Genomic DNA, 9,300 nt, shown 5'->3' on the forward strand with positions numbered 1-9,300 from the left:
TAGGGATTACTAATATATTGTGTGCACAAATATTGCTTATTTTTCCTCTAAATGCCCACTATCAATATCAAACCTTTCAGATTTTGCTTTTTCCCCTGTCTCAAGATAGCCAATTTGTGTAATCTTCTCAGAGTTTTCCTCATATTCTCTTAATTATCAAATGCTGATATAAACTTGCCTCAACAGTCACTGGCCCTATAGCCCCTCTCCTCCGAGTCACTGCAGCCCCAAACCCCTCTCCCACCCATCACATCTGTCTCCAAATTCCCTTTCGCTCTCAACAAGCAATCGTGTGTCTAATTTATTTTATTTCTAAAAAGTAGCTTGATGACACTTCCCCAAAATAACTCCCCAAATAACAACGAGGTGGGTGAAACAAGACAATCACTACGCTCTCGAACGAACTCACACAAGAAAATGCTAAAAGACAAAAGAGGTGAACACTTTTCACAAAGTGATCACTCCATATCTGACCTCTCAGTCCCCATCCTCAAAGCAAACCTGCCCAACACTTTCAAAAGACAAGCCTGGGAGCTTAAATTCATAACTGCTAGACACCTAAAATCAAGGACTGAACAGACACACTGGATTTATGGCTTATTAGGCCAACCTGTAACCCGCTACCCCTCTCTTTTGGTCCTATGCCTGCAGAGGTGGTGATGGTCTGCCTTGAATGGTCACTTACAATATGTGCTAACTGCTTTTGCTAAACAACCTTCTCCACCTTGCATTGTGCTGTGATGCTCGGAGTACCTTTCCCTGCCCTGCAGAAGAGCTCTGTGTGGCTCGAAAGCTTGTCTCTTTCATCAAGGGAAGTCGGTCCAATAAAACGTATTATCTCCCCTGCCTTGTCCCCCAAGAGAGACAGAGTTTAGTCCTCGATTGGATACAAGCTACCACTGGCTGAAGGTTGGGTTGAACAGTGGCAACTGCACGTGCCCTTGAGCTATTCAACTTCATGAGAAATGGTACACTCAAAAGCCTGTTGGCTGCCTTTTCTGGGCATGCTCAGTGGAATCCGTTTAACTCATGAGTGTTAGGTCAGTGACTAACTTGAGACCTAGCTCTCTTGCCAACATCAGTTTTAAAGGGACAGTAGATGCCACCCATTAGCTGTGATACATGTGCAGTGCTAGCATGGGTGCTGACTTTCATTTTGCTGATTGGGTGCTTCCACCCCCACTCTGCCCCAAGGCCCCGCCCCCAACACCCCACCCTCACTCCGCCTCTTCCCACCCCGCTGCGCCCCAGCTCTGCCCCCTCCCTGAGCATCTCCTCCCCGCCTCTAAATACACCCACTGTTTTTTCCTCCTGGGTGCTCCAGCCCCGGAGATCCCTGTGCCCAGATCAGAGCCATGGTTTGACCCTGTGACCCACAACATCCAGGTACACACACCCCGCCACACTATTGCACCGATCTTTGCCCAAAACAGCCCTTGTGAGGTATCATTTAAAAACAAAGCACTATCAACCATACCATGGTGAAATGTACGTAGCAACACTATATGTAAACTTACAAGTTCCCCCATATGATGTTACGAGAACATGTTCAAGACCAGACAGCCTTGCCTTGGTAAAGGTGTGACACAGGTTTGTCCTAAACAAAGGAATGCATGTTTACCTCAATTTACCTATAAACGGGACTATCCAGACATCTGAGGAAAGAGATTGCAGGGAACAGAAGAATTTGAATTTTAGCTAATACCAGCAGGGGGAAAAAAACCCAGCATGGAGCTTCCATCACCACACGACCCCATGTTGCCTTCCTCACATAAACTTTACTTGGAGGAGTAACATTCAGGAGAATATATTGCAAACGTTTACTGGTGTATAAAGACGGAGGAGCTGAACCTCAAGTGATAAGCAACTGAATCAACTGATTGGATATAATATTACTGTACTTATAGGTTTCAGAGGAACAGCCGTATTAGTCTGTATTCGCAAAAAGAAAAGGAGGACTTGTGGCACCTTAGAGACTAACCAATTTATTTGAGCATGAGCTTTCGTGAGCTACCGCTCACTTCCACAGTATGCATCCGATGAAGTGAGCTGTAGCTCACGAAAGCTCATGCTCAAATAAATTGGTTAGTCTCTAAGGTGCCACAAGTACTCCTTTTCTTTTTACTGTACTTATAGAAGTATATAGAGTGAGGTCTTTTCTGAAAGCTAATGACACACTGGTGATTAATAGCATTATGAATGGTCCTTATTAACACTATATGAGGAAATATGGACACCTAATGATATTATGCTTTAAAGTCTGTGGCCAGACAGGGAGAAACACATAGGAGAGAAGGCAACTATCTACCTGGCTGCAATGAAAGGTGAAATGCAAGTAGGGTGACCAGACAGCAAGTGTGAAAAATCAGGACGGGGTGGGGGGTAATAGGTGCCTATATAAGACAAAGCCCCAAATATCAGGACTGTCCCTATAAAATCAGGACATCTGGTCACCCTAAACGCAAGGTTTAACCAAAAACAATGGAAGCCCCATTTACATAGAAATCAGTAGGGGGTTGGGAAGTCCACAGAAAGGGAAGTAGAGCATGAGGTCATCCTGCCTCTTGAAGCAAGGTCATTGAAATTTGGAAAACATAAGCAAGGACAGAAGCCGTCTTTGGGATCCCTCATTAGATAGACACAAAGGAACAGCACTCTTGCGAGCTGAGAAAGTTGGGCCCTTCAACCAAAGGGGCGGGGGTTGAAGTCTCTGGGAACTGAATATAGGTAAGAAATCAAAAGGCAAAGGTCTTTCACCCAGAAGGACAAGGAAAGCCAGCCCCTTGGGCTTCTGCGGAAGATCCTGATGGAGAGAAAGTCAGCTCTGGCTAGCAAGAAGGAAGATTGCTGAGAGAAACCATCTTGAATAAAGCCTGTACCTCACTAGATTCAGTTTTCAACTTTTAGATGCAAATTTTCACTTTCATTTGCTTGTAACCATCTCTATTTTTATTCCTTTTAGTCAGCATCACTTAACCTATGACCTTTTGTTAATAAATCTGTTTGACATTGGGCATTGCAGAGCACACAGTTCGGGGAAAATTTGGGACTGGGAGTGTGTTGGGGTCACGCTGCTGGTGGTAACCCAGGCTGGTAGAGAGCAGGGAGTGTGACTGCTGTGTTGCTGGGGTCAGAGTGGCTGGACCAGGGTGGGAGTTATACACAGACACTCAAACTGTGACCTGCATGCTTGTTGCTGACTGTGACCGTCCCAGGCAGGGAGTTACAGTAGCAAAGCATTGTGAGGCTCTCAGAGTTACAGGGTTAGAAGTGATGCAGCCTCGAACCCTGTAACAGATCCCCAGATCTGGGCAAAAAAACATTGGTGGAACCACTCAACTTTGCAAAAAGAAGCTGTGGTCAGGGGGCTGTATCTCAGGAACCCCATATTCAAGTGACCCCAATTTTATTTCACTAACCCTACCCCATGATCCCATGAGGTACACCAAATATCAGAGCAATCCGAGTAACCATGCAACACTTTTAGAGCACTTAGAAGAGACAAGCATTAAACAGAAAGCTACAGAGTTAAACAACAACAGAGGCTGGCAGCCCGCTACAATTTCTCTGCTGTGTGGAGTCTCTCATGTCCAATATGATGTGAACTCTGCTTGAAACATTTGCCACACAGAGGATGTTTAGGAGGTCTCTATCTTGTATGGATTTGCAGAAGCCTGTTATGATCATAGCCCCAAGTGAAGAGTCACCCACATTCAGGTCCTCTTTGCTGTGTGGGTTTTCTGATGTTTAATAAGATGTGAGCTCCGCTGGAAACTTTTCCCACAGTCCAGACACTTATAGGGCCTCTCTCCTGTGTGGGTCCTCTGATGCGTAATAAGGTTTGAGTTGACACTAAAACTTTTGCCACAGTCAAAGCATTTATACGGCTTCTCTCCTGTGTGGGTTCTCTGATGTACAATAAGGTGGGAACTCCGACTGAAGGTTTTCCCACAGTCCAAGCATTTAAAAGGTTTCTCTCCCGTATGGATTCTCTGATGCACAATAAGCTGTGAGCTCTGAACGAATGTTTCCCCACAGTCAGGGCACTTACAGGGCTCCTCTCCTGTGTGAATTCCCTGGTGTCTAATAAGGTGTGACTTCTGAGTGAAATTTTTCCCACAGATGAGGCACTTATGGGGTTTCTCTCCTAAATGGAGACTCTGATGTCTAATAAGGTGCGAGCTCTGAATAAAACTTTTCCCGCAGACAAGGCATTTATAGGGTCTCTCTCCCGTGTGGAGTCTTTGATGTGAAATAAGATCGGAGCTCTGAACGAAACTTTTCCCGCAGTCCAAGCATTTATAGGGTCTCTCTCCCGTGTGGTGTCGCCGGTGTGTAAGAAGGTTTGAGCTCAGGCTGAAACTTTTTCCACAGTCCAAGCATTTATAGGGTCGCTCTCCCGTGTGGGTTCTCTGGTGGGTAAGAAGGTTTGAGCTCAGACTGAAGCTTTTCCCACAGTCCGAGCACTTGAAGGGTCTTTCCCCCATGAGCGTTCTCTGATGTCTAGGAAGATGTGAGCTGTCATTAAAACTTTTCCCAAACTCAGTGGATGTGTTTTTTCTCTCTCCCATTTGGATTCCTTGCTGGGCTGTAGTCTCCTTGAGATTCCCACAGCCACTCCCACAATAAATAGATTTATCCACCTTTTTCCTAGCTGCCTCTCTTACGACTCTGGAAGAAATTCCCTTCAGTTCTTCTTGATAACATCCCGCGCAGTTACACTTGCTGAGGATTTTCTGCTGAGGATTCTCCTCCTTCATTTTCACTCACTGTCCCATCACCTTCTGGGAGAGGGAGAGAGAGAGAGAGAGAGAGAGAGAGAGAGAGAAATAGAATCCAGAGAGCAGTCATTCCCTGGGCTGGAAAGAAAAGAGTATAGCAAAGAGCGGAAACACAATATAATAACTGTTTAGGAGACTGAGGAATTAGATTCTGCCTCCCCATCCCATCCAAACACTCAAGGGGAAACAAAGTCAGGGCGGGAACTCCTGCCAGCTGTCAGTTAGGACAGGTGAGAAGCTAGGAGTATATGATGTATGCAGTGCAGTGTAGCCGTGTCGGTCCCGGGGTATTAGAGAAACAAGGTGGGTGAGGTAACATCTTTTATTGGACCAACTTCCGCTGGGGAGAGAGACAAGTTCATGAGTGCATGATGACACCTTCTGGTTCAACCCTGGTTGGATGGAGGTGAAGCAGAACTGCGGGAGTCTGTTCACAAATAGAGCTGGGTTGAATTTTTTGGCCAGAGTTTATTTGCTGAAGAACATAGTTTCAGTCGACCTGAAACTATTTGTGAATTTGATTGAACTCCCCAAATAGTTTGTCCCCCCCCCGCACCTCTCAAAAGTGTGCAGGGGCCAAGGCACTTTTCACAAAATGGCCAGAAGAGAAGAGAGTGATGCCTCCTTTATAACCTTTACCCCGGCGGCTAAGGTACTTGCTTGGGATGTGGAGAAGGGATTTGAATGTGGGTCTCCCAACATTGCAGGAGTACTAAAATCTTTGGCTAATAATGTTAAAAATTCGGGCCTTATTTCTAATCAGAATTTGTCTGGCTTTAATTTCCAGCCATTAGTTCTTGTTATGCCTTTCTCTGCTAGATGAAAGAAATTTTAAGTACCTGATATTTTCTCCCTGTAATCAAGTCAATAATTCATGGCAATAGTTCTCCAAAACGGAGGGAATCATCTATAATTCAATAATTAGAGGTGGCAAAACATCAGTGAATACTGAGATTTTTTTTATCAGGATTGATAAGTGAGTGAGAAAATTAGGGAAATCTATGAAAATGTGCATATCTTCACTAATTAAACAAAAAAGCCAGCAAAATCTGATAGGTTTTTATATTAATAATGCATATGTAGATGAAAACAATAAGCAATATTTACACAGAGATTAATAATGTATAAATACAGAGAAACGGATCAAAATCAGATAGGATTTTATATCCAAATTCAAGAAGAGCAAAAAGCTGAAGGATGGTCCAGCAATGTTTGATTATTGGAGAGAAAAGTGGCCAGAGAAGATAATTATAAAGAGAAGCATCAGAATTGGAGGGTTTTTTTTTCTATATTACCCTCAAAAACTACATTAGGAAAATGTTATTAAGGTTGCAAAGTCCAACACTCACAGCTAGGCTGTACCAGAATCAAGAGTATCTGGGGAATATCAATTTCGTCCAGCGCATTATACTGTAATACAATCTCTAATGCTAGAATCACATACTGCACTATTCGTTAACACAGGACCCTGCCTCCTTGTAGCTGGGATGTATTTGCTGCAGGAAACATCCCTGTCAGCAGCTGAATAGTGAAGAGATTTCTGTGGAATTCAAATGGGGGGGGACCCCAGGGCTGGGAGGGCAGATGGGTGGGAAGTAATGGGTTTGGTTTTTAAAGGAAGAATAACCACCCTTCCACAAACACACCCTCCCCATTCCCCTCACTGCTTTTCCTTCATTTCTGCCTCCTTATTCACCCCCTTCCCTTTCTGACAATCCAGAAACACAAAGGGGAAAACCCAGTGGGTGGGGCCCGTTCCTGGTCTCCCCTTCCCTGTTTCCCCTCCTGAATCCCCCAGTTTGCCCCCCTGCCCCCGGAGCAGATTCCCCACAAAGGGGTGCTGCAAAGGAGAGATCAACTCCCAGGCAACTTCACACAGCTGCCAGATCCGAGTCTCCTGGGGCCCTTTGTGCAGTCACTTTCCTGCCCATCCCTCCATCACCTGGAGTCTCCGGCTCAGGAGCTGGTGTTGGCAGAGCCTGGGGATGCCCCCGGGGCCCAGGGGATAGTTCCAAAAAATCCCCACCTGGGCTGGGCACAGAAGGAGCTTTAATGAAGGTCTCTCCCCTGCACAGACCCGGCTGGGGAGCAGCAGATGCTGGTTCCTCCCCAGATGACAAGGGAGGAGACAGCAGCTCCTGACCCAGGAAGATAAACAGAGCCAGAGCAAACACAGCTTCCCCTTCCCGGCCCCAGCGAGAACCAGAGCCCTCTGGATACAGCAGCTAATGAAACACTCTGCCCCCTCACCTAGCACAGCCCTGGCCCAGGAAAGATCTGGGGCCAGAGCCCTTCTCTCTCTGCCCTTGAACTCTAGAAACCTGCAGAGGAAATAGCAGACAGATCGGTGCCACTGAGAAACGCCTCGGGGCTACGGGCAACCTCCCTAGGGCCAGGATACAGGGCTTAATTTGTAATGAAAGAGGGACTGGGGGGCTCAAGCAATTTTTTTACATTCATAACTGATGCAACAAGCATAGAGGTGCCGGGGCTCAGCCCTGGTACAAATTAAGCACTGCCTGGGCCAGGCCCCCATTGCCCTGTGTTCCCTTTGATTTTGGAGACCCTCAGGAACAATCCTCAGTCCCCATAGAAATCCCCCTTGTCCGCTCTCCCTGGGATATTGAAGTCATCCCCTTTCAATCCCACATTGAGGTGGATGCTTCAATGCACAATGCGGCTGCACCCAGGGCTGTGCACAAGGGGGGGCAAGCAGGGACATGGGATCCCCCAATCTGTGGGGGCAGAGAACTCCTCTGGGGCCGGTGTAGGGAGATCCAGCTCCTCTGGCTGCTGGGGGGAGCGAACTCCACCGGCCCCAGGGCTGCGTGCGTCAGGGAGAACCAGCCCCTCCGGCTGCGGGGGGTGGGTGTGGAGAGCCCGCTCCCACAGTCACAGGGGACACAGAAAGTGCCCCTCCTGAGGGTGCAACCCCCCACACACCTAAACAGTCATCTGCTGCTCAGTGACCATGTTCCCCTCTGTTCAGACGCATTCAGATTCCATGACTCTCTCCCAGCACAGTGCAGGGCCAAGGCACAATCAAGGAATGTTCCTCTGACAAACTAATCAAACATGATGCATCCTGATTTCACCCCCATTCCCGAACCTGACCTGATCTCCCAGCTAGAACAAGGGGAAGAGCTGATGGTCCCCGATCTCCAGCGCGCTGAGGAAAGCTAGGAAAGGCACTCGCACAGGCGAAGTACCAATGAAATTGATAGAGAAACCCTCTGATTAGTGCCAGATGCCTCCAGAAATGTTATGAGAGGGATTCCCCAGTTCCACCTCATCTCTCCAGGTCAGGGTTGTAACTAGCAGGTGTCATATCTTCATGGCAGATGTCACACACAGTTTCACACCCATCCTGGCAGACAACTGGTATGAACTCCTTCCCTGCCTTTGCTTCCCCTCTGCTGTCTGGATGGGACATGAAGACAGACTCCAATTTCTCCACCCAACAGTTCTGGTGTTTTTCTCTCTTTTCTGTTCCTTTCTTTGTCCTCTCTCTCCAGCACAGACAATGAGTCCTGTCTGGATTCTCACTCCCTATCCCAAGAGGTGATGAGAGAGGCAGTGAGAACAAGGAAGAGATTCCCCAGCAGAATTTTAAAATGTTGTGTGCAGAATTTGTAATTTTTTGGTGCAGAATTCTCTCCGGAGTACCTCACATTTGTTTCTATTTGAATCTCTATCCTTAAGAAGCTTTTTTTAAAAAAAAAACTATCATCAGACTCCAGTGCTGCATGAGACATTGGGATGGTGGTGTATGGTGCAACTGGTAAACCAGCGTACGCTGTTCCTCTGGGAACAATAGAACTGGGACGCCTGTTGATATCCAGGTTTCAGAGGAACAGCCGTGTTAGTCTGTATTCGCAAAAAGAAAAGGAGTACTTGTGGCACCTTAGAGACTAACCAATTTATTTGAGCATGAGCTTTCGTGAGCTACAGCTCACTTCATCAGATATCCAGTGATTAAGGGCTGGATACCACCGGGGGGCACTTTGAAGGGAAGCAGGAGCTGGGGTACATCTATTGTCACCTGGAGGGCAAAGGCAGGCCTGGTGTAGCCCAGGGGAGAGAGGTATGGTGGCTGAGAGGCTGGTTGTGTTAAGGTGCTAACACCCAACTGGCAAAGGCAAGACTCCCTAATGCTGGTGACAGCAAGGTAACACCCGGCCCTGAGTAGCATCACAGCACCTATGTCTGATTGTGAATGCACAGCTGGGAAGGAAGGCAGGTTCCTAAGCTCTTTCCTTATGGGAGCAAGTGAGTTAGACAGGCGCCTTGCTCCACCTAGCCAGAAGAGAGGAGTGTGTGGCGGGGATTCCTCCTTTAAACATTCAGTCCAGGAGTGCAAGCAGTCACCCTGCTGTGGGAAGCCCAGCTTCAATTCCTGCACTGCAGAAAGGATTTGATCAGGATCCCCCACAGCTCTTAGGAAAGTGCTCTCACCACTGGGCCATGGGATCTTTTGGTTGGGACTCCCTCCATGTGTCCTCCCGTGGCACTTTGAATG

At 47.2% G+C, this 9,300-nt stretch overlaps 1 protein-coding gene across 3 annotated transcripts; it reads right to left on the reverse strand.

Annotated features, from left to right (window-relative positions):
• Positions 1 to 3,369: 3,369 nt before the first annotated feature.
• Positions 3,370 to 6,911, reverse strand: LOC125621601 (uncharacterized). Of its 3 annotated transcripts, none has more exons than XM_048818693.2 (2): positions 6,808 to 6,911; positions 3,370 to 4,784 (listed from the first exon to the last, which is right to left on the reverse strand). In XM_048818693.2, the coding sequence occupies exon 2, from the start codon at positions 4,758 to 4,760 to the stop codon at positions 3,714 to 3,716; it is 1,047 nt and encodes a 348-aa protein (XP_048674650.1). In that variant the 5' UTR covers positions 4,761 to 4,784; positions 6,808 to 6,911; the 3' UTR covers positions 3,370 to 3,713. The 3 variants fall into 3 exon arrangements, 2 of the variants coding, with proteins under 2 accessions (XP_048674650.1, XP_048674648.1); XM_048818691.2 differs by having other exon boundaries at positions 6,724 to 6,905; XR_012665040.1 differs by having other exon boundaries at positions 4,776 to 4,859; positions 6,724 to 6,905.
• Positions 6,912 to 9,300: the final 2,389 nt, after the last annotated feature.

The sequence above is a fragment of the Caretta caretta genome, chromosome 14, assembly GCF_965140235.1.
Source record: "Caretta caretta isolate rCarCar2 chromosome 14, rCarCar1.hap1, whole genome shotgun sequence".
Lineage (NCBI taxonomy): Eukaryota > Metazoa > Chordata > Testudines > Cheloniidae > Caretta > Caretta caretta.